The sequence below is a fragment of the Mastigoproctus giganteus genome, chromosome 2, assembly GCF_048544385.1.
Source record: "Mastigoproctus giganteus isolate SK-2022 chromosome 2, ASM4854438v1, whole genome shotgun sequence".
Taxonomy (NCBI): domain Eukaryota; kingdom Metazoa; phylum Arthropoda; class Arachnida; order Uropygi; family Thelyphonidae; genus Mastigoproctus; species Mastigoproctus giganteus.
Window position 1 is genome coordinate 21,156,575 of NC_143576.1, and position 16,447 is coordinate 21,173,021.

At 36.2% G+C, this 16,447-nt stretch overlaps 1 protein-coding gene across 1 annotated transcript; it reads right to left on the reverse strand.

Moving 5' to 3' along the window:
• Window positions 1-1,655: 1,655 nt before the first annotated feature.
• Window positions 1,656-15,105, reverse strand: mRpS28 (mitochondrial ribosomal protein S28). The gene is made up of 2 exons (XM_090390372.1): window positions 14,522-15,105; window positions 1,656-1,962 (listed from the first exon to the last, which is right to left on the reverse strand). Exons 1-2 carry the CDS (start codon window positions 15,103-15,105, stop codon window positions 1,761-1,763), a joined length of 786 nt encoding a protein of 261 aa, XP_090246498.1. The 3' UTR covers window positions 1,656-1,760.
• Between the last annotated feature and the right edge of the window lie 1,342 nt (window positions 15,106-16,447).

The window sequence follows — 16,447 nt, forward strand, 5'->3', positions numbered from 1 at the left end:
CAGTCAATATCTGGAAAGTTAAAATCCCCCATTACAAGACATTCTGATTTACTGGCCCATTCTAGTTCTCTGCACAACTGTTCATAATACTCATCAGACCTATAACATACTACTACTCTCATTTTCCCTTTCCCAGTGTTTATGTCACACCAAACCGACTCAACATTGCACTGTGTACCCGTGTAAACCGGATTATAAGCAGTTAACGAAGTTGCTATAAGGCAGATACCATATATCAATAAAAAGTTGACAACTACAAGAATCAAATATAAATATAGAACTCAGCTACTTAGTGAATTACATAATAAATGTTTAGTCAACTTACTGGATGCACTTCCTTAGATTTTATGTATTTCTTAACTAACAGCATAACCCCTCCTCCCCTCCTACCCTGTCTGTCCTTTCTGTACACATTGTACTCCCCAAATTCTAATTCTGCACTGCTTATATCTGTGTGACACCATGTCTCTGATATCCCAACAACATCTGCCTTTGATGTCTTGATCAACACTTTAAATTCATCAATTTTATTTACTATACTTCTGACAGTGTACATGTAAGTATACATGCCCTTGTTCTTACTCTTAGTTACCCTAACACAGCCCATGTATTTACTTGTTCCATGATGACTTCCAGCAGCTCTTGAAGTCCCCAGCAACTTGCTCTCTAGGCTGCTGCTCATTATAACAGAAGCAGTGCAAGAATCACTTTCGCCTCTGCCTGTGGCTACTGCTAATCTTTTAGTCTGTGTATCCCCCAGTCTAGCAGTTTTCCAACCCACCTAACACTGCCTCGAGAGCATCAGCAAATATTCTTGCACTCTTTCTATTTAAGTGTATCCCATCCCCGTAGAAGCAGTCTCTCCTGTTAGCAAGCAGAGACCACGGTTAAAAAAATTCTAGACGTGAGTTTTGCACAATCTTTCCAGGGCCAAATCGATTGACAAGGCTCTCATCATATACACTCTCCTATCGTGTTTGGGCAGAATTGCAGACACTTTTAAATTTAACCAGAGCTCGTGACTTTTTTCCAGCATTGACCTGTACTTGTTAAAGAGGAATGAGGAAAGGAAAGAGGAAAGAGACATAGGAATTTCATCGTAATTGGAAATGTTCATCCACCAGCATGCCCGAGCTTGAACATTTGTGCTGTAACTCAAAGCTCCATTAAAATGACATACAACTTGGCTGAAAAAACTTTCAGAAGGAATTTGGTTGTTAAAAAAAAGAGTTGGCCTCATCATATATTATCTTGCTTCACAGTAGGTTAGAAGTGAAACTTAATGCACAAAAACTGTGGTACTTATACAAGTTGTTCATATTTTAATTATGGGAAAATGATATAATTTATCATGTCAATTTTATCTTAACATATATCATTTATCATATGAGTGTGCTAATAAAGTATATATTCATGTTTGTTTTTAGGAACTAAACTCTATCTTCTTGTGAAGTTGTGTTGTCAATGTATTAATTTTTTCAAATTCTTATTCAAACAATTTATATAGCTTTCTATTCCAGAATAAAATTTGTAGACCCGTACAGAGAAAAACAGGAATGGAGAATTTCAAGTTTAAATACCACTTAAGTAAATCAAGATACAGTACTATATAAGCAGAATAACAAAAATAATGAAATTAACATGCTAAGCCAATGCCTCATAATCACCCACATTATTTATTCACTAGTGTTCAAAGGTTACAAATTGTATAACTTAAGCTCATTTCAATGTCTCTTACTCTGAGATAAATTATTTTAGCATTATGGTGAAATTTTTTTGATGATCTCTGCAGAAACAGATCTTTTATCTGTAGAAATAGATGCTTTAAGTGGTGTCCACACTAAACCCAACAGAGTTGCATCTGCTTCCAGAAGTGTCATGTCTTGACTAGACCCAAGAAATCTGGTTGAAAGTTCAAGGTCTTGAAGGCGGAGTCTCACTTTTGCATTTCGAACATAATTCCTGAAATAAAAAAGGCAATTCAAAATTACTACTTTTTGCATTTGTAGATTAATTCTTTCAATGTTAATGCTTTCAACCCACATTAAGTTAAATGACTGTGCAATGATTATAACATTGAGCAATAAACAGTTTAATGAATGGTCAGATAAATATTAGTATTAACAAAATGATGCAAGAAATTAGCTACATAGTTTATGCTACATCAATACAAAAAAAAAAAAAATAAAATAAAATAAAAAATAATAATAAACACTGAGTGTAACTCAACACCCTCAGGAAGTAAGCAAACCCTTAGCCATAATTATGAGAGCATCCTTGGACTCAGGGATGCTCTCATTGGATTTGCACATCTTGCACAGGGGGATTGAAGGGTGACACAAGTAATTGCAGACTAGTTAGTTTAACTTCTGTTCCGGGTAAAATAATGGAGTCACTGGTTAAAGATGCATTGCAGGATCATCTAGATGAGACTGAATTCTGATGGGATTCTTCCACTTGTTCAGATTATGAATCTAAGGGGGCATATTCAAATTGAGGAAAGACAGATGTGTGGAAATTTGCCTTTAGCCAGAGGGTGGTTAATTGCTGGAACGAACTTCCATCTGTCATTGTGGAAATTCATAGGTTAAATAAATTTAAGGAGGAACTGGACAAACATTTAGAGGGATTTGTTTTGTAATTTTTTTTTTTTTTTTTTTGGCTGATGCTGCATAAGATCATACACTTGCTTTCTTGCATCACATGCCACTACTACTACTACTACACTTCTTTTGCTTATTTTTTCTAAGTAGTCAATGTAATCAATGTCTAATCCTAGGCTTTTTGAGTAATAAATATCAATGTTGTGTTCTGATTTTAATTAAAAAATTATCTACAGAAATCCTTTAGTTCACATATTCCTTCCTGGAAAGGTGTGCTTGGTGGGGGAGGGGAGGGGAGGACAATTAGGTACATAGTGCAAGGAAATCACAGGCTTTTGCTGCACTGGCCGAAAAAAAAAAAGAAAAAAGTAAATAAGAAAATACAAATTATGCACATCCTTCCTTATGTACATAACTATCCAGCTAACCCATTGGTTTTCACCAGGGGTGCCATGTAATTTGGGTTACTTAAACTTATTATTTTTTTAATTTTTTGGTGATCTATAATTAACGTTTACTTAGTACCTCTATATAAAGAATAAAATTATATGCTGTATATATATAATTTGTATTATGAAATGTAATTTTTATAATTATATTATTGTAATAAATATCATATAACATATATTTTTTAATATTATATATATATATATACGGATATACACAGAGAGAGAATCGAATCTGACAGGCAGAAAATTGAGTAGGGGTGCCATAAAATAAAATAAATTACTTAGGAGTGCTGTTATTAAAAAAGTTGAAAACCACCGAGCTAACCCTTGAATTTCTTCAAACTGTCAGCCTCAACTACCTGCAGAGGCAACCTGTTCCAGTAATCAGTTCACGGGCTAAAAGAAAACTTCCTACAATCTAGTCTAAAATTCTGCCTTCAATCATTTCACTAATCCCTCTCAGAGCCTTATAAACCTCAATTAGGCCCTCCTCTAAGGTGCCTGGTTGCCAAATTCTGTAGAACATATAATCAGTCTTTCCTTGTACGGTCACCGTATTGCCAATCTCACCATGTGAGTTTCTTGTCTTTAGACCTTTTCAAGAAGCTCAATGTCTTTTTTTCATTAGAACAGCAGTTGCATATTTTTTATAAGCAGTTAACGAAGTTGCTATAAGGCAGATACCATATATCAATAAAAAGTTGACAACTACAAGAATCAAATACATTGGTCTGTAAATAAATATAAACATAGAACTCAGCTACTTAGTGAATTACATAATAAATGTTTAGTCAACTTACTACAGATGGCACATTGCTGGGACCTCCTATAGCTGCAGGTTTCACAGGATACAGTGGATAAGTCTTTCTTTACCACTCAGGATTTAAGTGAATGGTATATTCTTTGATAAATCATAATAAAGTTTGGATAGATACAAGCCCCTCAAGTTTAGGTCTCAACAAGATTCTCATCATAGGATACCAACTATCATGTCTGGGCAAAACTGCAGATACAAGAACATTTTGACTCAAAGTGTGACATTTTCACAGCATGACTTAATATTTCTTAACAAGATCCTTAGTTTGTTCATCAGTATTTCAGTGAATAAGCGACCTCTGTTTTTTAACATTATGTCTTGGGGAAATAAATTCCCGCTTTACGAGCACACGCACTTGTAACGAATTAACTTTTAAAGTTGAGATTTAAAGTTGATTACAAAAAAACATTAATCCATGTTTTTTTGTAACCAACAGTGTGCAAAATGCAAAGCATGACAACAAAAGTAATATCTAGTGCTTCAACTACAATATGTAGTATACAGATTGCATATGCAATACGTATGAAAAAAATAATAATAAATAAATAATAATAATTTCCAGAGTTCTATTGGTCCAATTTTAACAAAATTTGGGAAAGCTTGACAAATCAGTCTAAGAGAGAACCATACAAAATTACATGAAAATCTGTCCATTGGGAGTCATTTTTTACACACAGACAGACAGACAGAAAAAGAAATAACTTCTGGATTACTTGGTCTGATTTTAATGACATTTAGGGCTGCTCAACAAATCTTTCTGAAAGAGCCAAATATAAAATTTTATATAAATCCATGAAATGGAGTCACATCGAGAGGCAGATGGACATGGCGAAGACATGGTATGTGCTTTATGTATATATGCTAAAGTGCCCAAAAATGTCCAACTGAGATAAATTTTGACCATTTTTGATATGTAGGAGAATAAGCCAACAGCATACTAGATTTGCCAAAGCCACTTAGAATCACATGATGCAATTCAAAGGATGGGATAACCAAGCCATGCAAAAAATGAACATATAGTGGATTTTTAAACGACCTGACTTAATTTGTAAAGCCCTCAAACAAGATAAATATTTAATTTATTTATATCAATCTGCAAGAAAGTTCTCAAACACGAATAAGAATAATTAATAATGAATATATAAAAATATAGAAATATCATTCCATTTCTATAACTAGAAAACTTTTCTTCTTCCCCCTTCATTAAAGGGTTTCATGGTACATCTGAAAAGTTGTGGTGGTATCAAAATGTTCTGTTATATTCTGGCACAACCACTAGGTCAGAGGAGTACACAGTTAACTATTTTCCACAATGAATACAATCATTAACTCTATTTAGTTGTCACATGGACTTGAACAGTGGTCCACTCAAATGTGTATGCTTCTGCACTCTTGTGCTTGATCACTAGACTATATAAGGCTGTTGCTTTAGTTGCAGAACGATTTTCTAGTAATCACTGATGGTTCCAGGTTTTATATATACACACACACGTGCACAGGTTCTCAATGTATGTCGTAGTTACATTTCTAGAACCATGTTAATGAATAAAAATGACAATGGAACTGATCAACCCTGCATGTATTAACTCTGAAATGACATATATTGCATGAAAGATGTTCCAGAGTAGGGGAAAAAATATATTTGAGCGAAAAAAGCACAGATATTCTTTTAAGTTCACACTTTTTACTTTTAGTAGAGTATAAAAATATTGCTAAATATTACTAGAAAAAACAACTTTTTTCAGATAATATAATTTGTGTTCAAGTCAGCAATGCTATAAATAAACACAATTCACTAGTTCATTTCTGGGGCGCCTCCGTACCCAGGTGGGCAGGAGCAGCAGTGCATATCACACGCTTCTTGATTAGACTGGGGTTAGAGTCCGTAACCACCAAATACGGAGGATGCGGAAAGGTCAGGGAATGACCACCACATATCCCCGGAGCAATATGGCCTTAGTTGCTAATGCTCCTAAAAACCAAATAACAAAACAAACAGTTTATTTCTGCGAGAACTCAGATAACATGGCTTCATTTTCTTAAAGAACTGATTTTCAGTTGTTTTATTTGCTTTTCTTTTCTTTTCTTTTTAAGAGGAAACTGCATTCAAAGTGATCAAACTCTATAACTAGCATTAAAAGCTTCATTTTATGCTTTACACTCATAAGTAAACTCAGCGCATTGTCCATAATTATCCTATACTAATGGGCATATGTTGTCAATTCGTATCATGAATCCAGATGGTTAAAAGTTTTTGCTCTTTCCATAACTTTGCTTCTTGTAACTCTGATGGCATCTATGGAAGTAATGATTGTGTAGCTGTTGTTGTTGTTGTTGTTGTTGTTGTTAAATTTGTTGGTGCATCAGCAACTTAGGCTATAATGCACAAATGCACGATTGTGTAGCGCTTCTAAATACTGCTGCTTTTTTTTTTTTTTTTTTTTGCAAGCAGATCTTACTGCATGGATAAATCTTGTACAATGTCCACTGGCTTTGAACCTATGAATGATGTTCAACTTTTTCTCTAACTGAGTCAAGTTTTCAGCCCCCCCTTTTCCTACCAACATATAAAATTCATTAGAAAATTAATATTTATTTCATTAATAAAAGTAAAAAAGAAGTGTATTAAAACATCTGAAGATATTTTTAGCTTATTTTAAATTATTCTTGAAAATATTTATATAATTAAAAGTAACATTAAGATTACAATGAAATTTTTTTAACAATGCATACCCTCAAATAAGCACATAATCACAGCTAATTGCTAAGTATGAAATAAATATCGCAAATTGTAAATATCAATTACATCGAAAGCCTACTATAATAAAAGATTGTTTATCTCATGTTTGTTTTGCATATGTGCGTTTTTTTTAAATTTAGATATGGTAACTCCAAACATAACAGGTTGTGAAAATCCATAGTGCTCTAATAGCACAAGTGGGACAGAGGATTTAGAAAGAAATCTGTGACAAGAAATCTGTTAATATTTTAATTTTTGTACATTGTAATTTTCAGAATATACATATAAAGAGTAATTCTCAAACAAAATGTCTAAAAAATAATGAAAGGCTGTACAATAACTGATGCATTAGCATTAGCATTAGCATTAGTAGAGGCATTTGATGCAAGAAAGCAAGCTTATGCAGCATCAGCCAAAAAAAAAAAAAAAAGTAACATAAATAAATAAAAATAACCACTTCCACTTCACCCCTCTGTTCGTTCGAAATACCTGTCCAGCTGAGCCTTAAACTTATTTAGGCTATCAACTTCCACGACAAGGGATGGAAGTCTGTTCCACCCACCAACCACCCGCTGGCTAAAGGCAAATTTCCGCACATCTATCCTACATCTGTCTTTCCTCAATTTGAATTTATGCCCTCTCAGGTGATTTTTCTGAGCTAGAGGAAGAATCCCATCAGCATTGAGCATGCTCAAACCATTCAAGGCTTTGTACACCTCTATCAGATCACCCCGCTGGTGCCTAGTTTCCAGACACTGTAATTTGCAAAACTTAAGCCTTTCTTCGTAAGAGAACCCCTTTGTCCCATTCACCAATCTAGTTGCCCTTCTCTGTACTCGTTCCAGCAGCTCTACATCCTTCCTGAAATGAGGCCTCCAGGCCTGTATACAGTACTCTAGGTGTGGCCTGACCATTGCCTTATACAAGGGAATAATCACCTCCTTATCCCTGCTAGAAAAATTTCTATATATCATTGACAATACACCATGAGCTACTCTTGCAGCTCGTCTGCACTGCTCAGAGAACTTCATATCTGCCTGCACCACCACCCCCAGGTCCCTTTCATTCTCTACCACTGTCAGTGTAGTACCACAGAGTTGATACGTTGCTCTGGGGTTGCTGTTTCCCATATGTAGTACTTTACATTTGTCAATGTTAAACTTCATTTGCCACCTCGAAGCCCATCTGCTCAACCTTTCCAAATCCTGTTGCAGCAGCATAGTGTCAGTAGTGTCCTTGACAACCCTGCCAACCTTTGTATCGTCTGCAAACTTGGACATTAAGCCTGATATACCATCATCAATATCATTTATAAATACAGAAAACAATAAAGGCCCCAATACTGAACCCTGAGGGACTCCACTAATAACATTAGTCCACGATGAGCAGTGTCCATTGATTACCACTCTCTGTCTTCTCCCCCTCAACCACCCCTTTATCCATAGCAGCAACTTGCCTCCAATGCCACACTGCTCCAATTTGTGCAGCAGTCTTCCATGTGCAACAGTATCAAAAGCCTTTCTAAGATCCAAGTATATAATATCAAAGTTATTCCCTGCATCCAGTTCTTTTGTGACTGCATCATAGTATCCAATCAAATTGGTCAGGCAAGACTTCCCCTTAACAAAACCATGCTGTGTCCTAGCTATAACTGAAGTCTTGTCTAGATGATCCTGCAGTGCTTCTTTCACCAGTGCCTCCATTAATTTTCCGGGAACAGAAGTTAAACTCACAGGTCTATAATTACTTGTGTCAGCCTTTGATCCCCCTTTGTGAATTGGGGTCACATTTGCACATCTCCAGTCAATGGGTACCTCCCCTGAGTCCAAGGAAGCTCTCATAATTATGGCTAATGGTTTGCTTACCTCCTTTGCTGCCTCCTTTAATATAACTGGATAGATCCCATCCACCCCAGGTGCCTTTCTTGTGTTTATCTTCAACAATTTCTCCTCCACTTTGCTCTCAGTTATTACAAGATTCTCTAGCTTACTGCTAGAGTTGAATACACCTCTGGCATTCCCCTCGCTGAATAACTCCTCATGTGTGAATGTCGATGCAAAATATTCATTTAGTTTGTTAGCTACCCGAGCAGGGTCATCAACAGTTGACCCATCGATCTCAAGTGGACCAATCTGATTCATCCCCTTCCTTCTAGAGTTTACATAAGTAAAGAACTCTTTGCTGTTTTTCTTCGCATCCCTTGCCAAGGATCTCTCGTAATCTGCCTTCGCCTGCCTAACCTCCTTTGTAACTTGGTTACAGATCAACTTGTATCTATCATAGGCATCCGTGTCACGTGTTAATTTGTATGTATCCCATGCATTTTTCTTCTCTGCCATATGCCTCATTAGTTCATCTGACAACCATTTAGGCCTAAACCTTGAACAATATTTCTTAGTTGGTATGTAAAGCCTAGTAGCTTCCACGATAAGTTCTTTGAATGCTTCCCATTTTGAATTTGCTGTTGGCAATATCGTCAGTTGATCCCACTGTATAGAATTTAAATACTGTCTCAGTCCATTGTAGTCGCCTTTACGAAAGCAATACCCCTTCCCTTTACCCCTAATGGTAGTTACCTCTTTGAGTAACTCCCACTTCAGCACACTGTGATCACTGCCACCAAGTGGTTCATTTATCTGCAGATTCTGAATGCATGAAGAATCACTACTGATAATCAAATCAAGAGTATTACTCCCTCTAGTTGCCTCCCGAACATGCTGATGTAGAAAACAATCATCCAATAAATCCACAAAAGCCTTGCTACTGTGTGAGTGACCAGCCCCCAAATTCCAGTCAATATCTGGGAAATTAAAATCCCCCATTATAAGACTCTCTGATTTACTGGCCCACTCTATTTCTCCGAACAGTTTCTTATTATACTCATCAGAGTCATTAGGCCTATAGCACACTCCTACTCTCAATTTTGATCTCCCAATGCTTATGTCACACCAAACTGACTCGACACTGCACTGTCCAGCGATGTCGACTGGCTTCACTTCCTTGGATTTTATGTGTTTCTTAATTAATAGCATAACCCCTCCTCCCTTCCTATCCTGTCTATCCTTTCTGTACACATTGTACTCCCCGAGTTCATGCTTTCAAAGAAAATTAAATTTGTTAGCTGAGTCAATATACATCAAAATTCTTAAACAAAATATTGTTTTTTAATTTTTTTGTAGTAATTGAAAGTAAATATTTTAATAGTAATCCTGAAGTAGCTGCATATACCGTATGTCCCCATGTATAAGACGCACCTTAATTTTGGGGACCGAAATTTGAAAAAAAATTTATTACATAAAGTTATTGAACTCAAGTTTTATTCATCATAAAATTCATACAACTCAACACTGTCAAAACTCCCATCCATTAGCTTTTCCTCATCTGTGTCTGATGATGAACCACTGTCTTCTTCATATATTGCCTCATCCTCAGTTCCATCTATGGCATTTGAAATGCCACACTTCTTAAATGACTTGACAACGATCTAAATCTTGATATTATCCCAGGATTTTTTCACCCAGGTACAAACTTCTCCTATAGTTGTTTTCTTCCCTCTTCCTGCTAGTGTCAAATTGTCCCCAGAAGACTTCATCCATTGGTTCCATTTGTTTCTCATGGCAGCTTTGAAGGGTTTGTTAATGCTGACATCAAGTGGTTGGAACTGGGATGTCAAGCCTCCAGGTATGACGGCAAGTTTTGTTTTTTGTTCTTCTTTGTGTTTTTTGTTATGTGTGCCCTGAACAGATCAAGCACCAATAGGGTAGGTTTGCGTAAGAGCCCACCTGGTCTCCTGCTCCAAACTTTCTCAAACCAGATCTTCATCCCATCCTGATCCATCCAACCCTTGTCATGAACACGGACAATCACTCCTCGAGGAATGTCTTCTTTTGGCATTGTTTTGTGTTTGAAAATCAGCATAGGAGGCAGCTTGGTTCCGTCGGCACAACAAGCTAGAACAACTGTATAATGGCTCTTTTCATGTCCACTTGTCTTCACAGTTACAGTTTTCACCCCCTTCTTATCAACAGTTCTGTTACTTCGGATATCAAATTGAAAGGGGACTTCATCCATATTTGCAATCTATCCCAACTCAAACTGATGTGTCTTCTGACATTGAATGACAAAATGATGAAATTCAAGGACCTTCTGCTCATAGCTTTCAGGCATCTTTTGGGCAAGTCTGCTGCGTGTACGCATGCTTAGTCCATTCTGTTTCATGTACCTGAAGCACCAATTGTGTCCTCCTTTGAAATCAGTAACTTCTTTTTCATCAGCAATTCTTCTTGCCTCATGCTGAACCATCTTTGTGGACACAGGAATTCCAATTGCCCTTTGCTCTTCAATCCATATCTTCAATTCTCTCTCTAAATCAGGCCATTTTGCTGACTTGCCTCTCATAGCCTTCTTCTGCCATGGCGTTTTCAGTAGGGTTTCTTCTTCCTGTAGCCAGTCTCGGATTGTTTTCTGAGTTGGAGGAGGACCAAACTTACGTTCAGCAGCACGATTTCCATTCACTTTTGCAAACTGGATCACTTTTAACTTGAATTCAGCACTGTATGAAAATCTTTTCTGAGCCATTTCTGGGCAGAACATGGCAAAACATAATATACCGGTAACAAGTGCGAAATGCAAGTAAAAAAATCTACAACCACTGTATAAGACGCACCCAGTTTTTAGACCCCAAATTTTTCGAAAAAGGGTGCGTCTCATACATGGGGAAATACGGTAGTTTTTTTAGTAGAGTTCTTGAGTGATAAGCCCTCACAGTTACCACGGTAGTTATAACTTTCATTCTTGCACCATGTAGAAAAGGTCTGAACTTGTAACCATCCTGATGGAAGGAATTTTTTGGGGCTTTTTTTTTTTCAATGTGGCTGAGTTAAGTTAGCTCAATCAAGAGTTACATTATCCCTGCCAGAGAAACCCTGGTTCTGATATTCTGTGATATTCTATAAATAGCACAGAATATGCTATTTATAGAAAACAGATATTGGTGCCTCATGATCTCATCTGCCTAAGCATAAAAACAAAATCCAAACCAACCCTGGTTAAATACTATTATTCTAAAAAAAAACCAAAAAAAAAACCCATAGATTGCCCAGCCATGCTAATTCATTCGGCACCCAACCTTGTGAGACTGTTAATTTCCAGCTGAAAATTATATACAAATAGAAATCTAAAGGTTCATGATTATGTTCCAACAATTTCATCGGTGACTGGAAAGACAGCATAAAAATTTAATTGCAGTAAGTCTGATTTCCAAACATACATAATTTCCAAATGAAAAAAAGGAAAAAAAAAAAATATTAATAAAAAGTGCTTAATTCTCTATTTTAATATTACATTATCTATAAATTCCTTTTACATTACCTATAAATAAAATAAAGTCCTGAATAATATAACTTCATGGCACTCAAGCAACAAAAGAGGGGGATTGCAAAACTGGGTAAACAGTAATCCCATTTGGGTAGCACCAAACTCTAGATAGTTAATAAAGAAAAAAGATGAACAACTCCTGGGATTCCATCAACGTTATATAGGAATTTTTCCAGGATAAAGAAATGATTATTCTGATATATAAAGTTATGATTAGGCCACACTTGGAACACTGTATACAGGTTTGTAAACCTCATTTTAAGAAGGACAATGCAGATCTGTTGCAATGGGTACAGAGAAGAGCAACAAGATTAGTTGGGGCACAAAAGGATATCCTTACCAACAAAGACTAAGATTCTGTAAAATGCAGTCTCTGAAAACTAGGTATCTTCATGCTGAACTAATTGAAGTGTATAAGTTTAAAAGAGTTGAGTAAACAAAATGCTGATGTTACTGTTACTATTTTTCAGACAACAAATAAAGGGGATATAAATTTAAACTGAAAAAAGGATAGCTACAGAATAGGTGTGCAGAAGCTTGTCTTCAGCTATAGATTATTTAATTCTTGGAATCAATTTCCACTCAGTGTTATGAAAGTGGACAGTTTGAACAAATTTAAAGAAAGCTTTGACAACTTGAAGGAATAGTAAATCAGGTGGGTAAAATTTTATTACGCTATTTATTTTTTAGCTGATGCCAAACAAGCTTTGCTTCCTTGCCTCATTTTTCTATACTAATAGCCAAAGTGCAAGTGCCACCAGAGTATTAATTGCTATAATTTTTAGGACCTCTTACACCATTGTTCTTTCATTTAAAATATTAAAGTTCCACCTATATGGGGTTTCACGAAAAATTGAATGCTGTCCTTGAAGTGTCACTTCATCCCAACAATATGTACAAAATGCAGGAGGGGAGAAGTTATGCCATTTGGTTAAGAAGCACATAGAATCTAAAACAGTAGATATGGGTTGCAGTAGACATAAGCAGTGTATTTGTAAAAGAATAAGAGAAGTTTACCTCAATATGATATGTTGAACACTCCCGTATGACACTCTCCAGAAATTAAAATGAATATAACATTACGATAAAAATTAAACTAAAAAATTGAAAATATTATTTTACAGTAAAAACAATAGAACACATTTTTTTAATTGTTTTTTTTTTTTTTAATTTTTACTGTAATGTTATATTCGTTTTAATTTCTGGAGAGTATCATATTGAGGTAAACTTTTCTTATTATTTTACAAATATTGAGATCAACCTAGAGCGGACTAAGCATTAACAGCTCTGGTTGATACTATCATGGGCAGTGTATAAACAAAAATTGAAATCAACAGGGATTACCTTTATTTTTGATATAGGATGCTTCTTTTCCAACCAACTCTCCTAGTCCAACTCGCTAACAATTCTTTGTGAAGGCGATATAAATTTTATAAAAAATGTGAAACATCTTTCCCACTGTCAGAACAGTAGTGTTCCAGACCCCCCTTGGTCTCAATATTGAGCACTCAACCCAACTTCTGGCAGAGGTATGGTGTTTGTGGACAGAAGTTGGGTTGATGTTTGGTTTTTAGGAGCATTAGCAACTAAGGCCATATTGCTCCGGGGATATGCGATGGTCATTCCCTGACCTTTCCGCATCCTCTGTATTTGGTGGTCATGGGCTCGAACCCCGGTCTAATCAAGAAGCGTATGCTATGCACTGCTGCTCCTGCCCACCTAGCTATGGAGGCGCCAAGAAGTTGGGTTGAGCACTCAATATTGAGACTGAGGGGTCTGGAATACTACTGTTCTGACAGTGGGGAATATGTTTCCCATTTTTTATAAAATTTATATCGCCTTCACAAAGAATTGTTAGCGAGTTGGACTAGGAAGGTTGGTTGGCAAAGAGGTATCCTATATCAAAATAAAGGTAATTCCTGTTGATTTCATAATATAATAGAATATAGGAATTATCGAGCACTTAATAGCTCTCTATTAACAAAAATTGAAGTAGGAGTATGTTGTTGTTGTTATTTGGTTTTTAGGAGCATTAGCAACTAAGGCCATATTGCTCCAGGGATATGCAGTGGTCATTCCCTGACCTTTCCACATCCTCCGTATTTGGTAGTCACGGGCTCGAACCCCGGTCTAATCAAGAAGCGTGTGCTTCCCACTGCTGCTCCTGCCCACCTGGCTACGGAGGTGCCTAGGAGTATGTTATAAGTCAGATGTTATTAATAGAAAAATATTAAGAAAAGATTTTTCTATTGTTAGTTTTAATACATTTTTGTCAATGCAATTTTTTTAAATGTATTTTGTGTATCTTATTGCTCCTTTCCTTTTGAGGAAAGATAATTAATATCATTAATATCAAGATTTTGATGCTCAAAATCTTGATATTAATGGTTTTTGGTATCAGCGATTATGTAATTTGTACCTCCGTGGCAGACTTCGTATTCCAAGAAGGGCCAAATATTGTCTATGTATAATTTTTTTTTTTTTATATATACAATACAATAAAGATTCATAAACTCAGCGTGCATATGCAACTTACTCTCCATTTCTTTTAGGCCTCTGGCACACACAATGAAATTTCCCCCCAAAGTCAATGTATAAGTCATCGCCCACAACGTGAAATATCTTTCCGATGACAACCTTATTTTTTGGATCACCAAGCTGAACTAGTTTAGAATGACGAAAAAGATTAAGAAAAGTAGGAGGTTTTTGCGGCGTTTCTGTTTTGGTAATATCCTCCTCTTTCTCTTCTAATTTCTGAAATTTTTTGAATGTCTTGGCAAAACCACTTTCCAACTGAGTGACCACAGTATTTGATTTTTCTACCGCATTGTTCTGAAGCGAATGTGAAGATACGTGCAAGGGCATCTCAGCTCCTTCACCATTAGGCCTATCGCGCGAATAATTTGTAAATGCATCATGTTTCGTGAATGTCCCTTGTTCTGGGTTAGGAGCCGGCTTACTAACTTCTGCATTAGAATGATCGTCTTTTTCACGTATACATTCATCTACATCTTTCGAACTACCCGCACCATCTTTTTGAGAAGCTGCAGGCCTTTTAAAATACAAACTAATTCCGAAACGTCTACTACATACAGAACGCACACCGTACAGAACCGACATAACTATCTTTCAATGTTTACAGCGCCACCATAGCAAAATAATTCATAAAAATAAACTAGCTAAAATAATACAGAAGGGTAGTGGACGTTCATTAGGTAATTAGCAAATTCAGAAATTTTTGTTTTGTGATTATTTGGAGCTTTTTTTTTTTTTTTTGCGTTGTAATTTGTACTAAAAGATAGTTTTAAGGGCCTTAATTAGGAGCAGGAGAAAGAGAAGGATACTACCAAAACACAACTAGGATAACTATAATTCTTGAATAATTTCTTTTGCGAGAGTCTTCAGGCATATAATTAACATTGTGGTGATTTATAAATGAATACATATGATGCTGGGCAGTAGTATCTGGGAACAACACAGTGTTATTACTATTGTACTAGGGTATCATATGGTGTTACTCCGGTAGTACAGTATTCGAATTTAGTGCTTGCTAATTCAAAAATTTTAACCGAAATTATGCCTAGTCCTAGAGTACAACAGCATATGATCCAAGGCCGCGAGGATGACTTGGCTCAGAGCACAGAGTAGTAACATCTTACTTCTCTGTGGCTCAGAGGAATTCGTCGGTCAATTCCTACAAATCAAGGCCTTATTGAATGCACCATTTCGTTACTGTTGCTAATTAACATTAGAACCTACCCCACACTGCATCTGATTGCACAACAAGATTATCACAAGCGGGATGCGCTAGCCCCACAGAAGGTATCTATTCTTGGTCACTATTCTCCGAGAAATGGAATATGTTACAATAAGGGTAGGCAGAATAGGACCAAGGTATGGTCCTCTTTAACTAAACAACTGAAGCAACGAGGCTGTCAGTAATTTTTTTTTTTATAACAGAGTATATTCGTCGGTCAATTTGCCAGTTTACTCAGCGAAAAAATTATGCAACCCTCTGCCGAAAGCGACTAACTCGGCCACGTGAAAAAAAAAAAGTCTGCAAAAGTTCCACTTTTCGAGACGGAATACGAACCTTCTTTACACCTTGCGAAGCACGGCAACTGTAACCGTACTCTCTGCAAGGAAAAATAACCAGCAGTTCCGTTTCAATGCATTTTTGGTAGCTTCTTTCCCCCCCTAATGAGCTACAGTTTTTGTTTCTTGTTTAAGAAAGGTCATTTAAACATTTCATGTCAAAATAACAGATGGCCCATGCAGATAACAGAGGAATAAATGTGGGTTGTTGTTTTTTTTATTAAATTAAAATTCTCATTGAAAACTGAAGCAGAGTTCTTTAAAACTAGCAGATAGCAAAAATGTATAAAGACACTATACCTATGTAAGCAAGCAAATTAGTATACTTCCCCCTTTCTTTCCCAGATATTAAAAGAAAAAAAAAAAA

What these genes read in the sequence shown, in the direction of transcription:
- mRpS28 (XM_090390372.1), bottom strand. Translation starts at nt 15,105, where the DNA reads ATGTCGGTTCTGTACGGTGTGCGTTCTGTATGTAGTAGACGTTTCGGA. An exon ending in AGGCCTAAAAGAAATGGAGA is followed by an intron (nt 1,963 to 14,521) that starts GTAAGTTGCATA and finishes TTTTTATTTCAG; the next exon opens with GAATTATGTTCGAAATGCAA.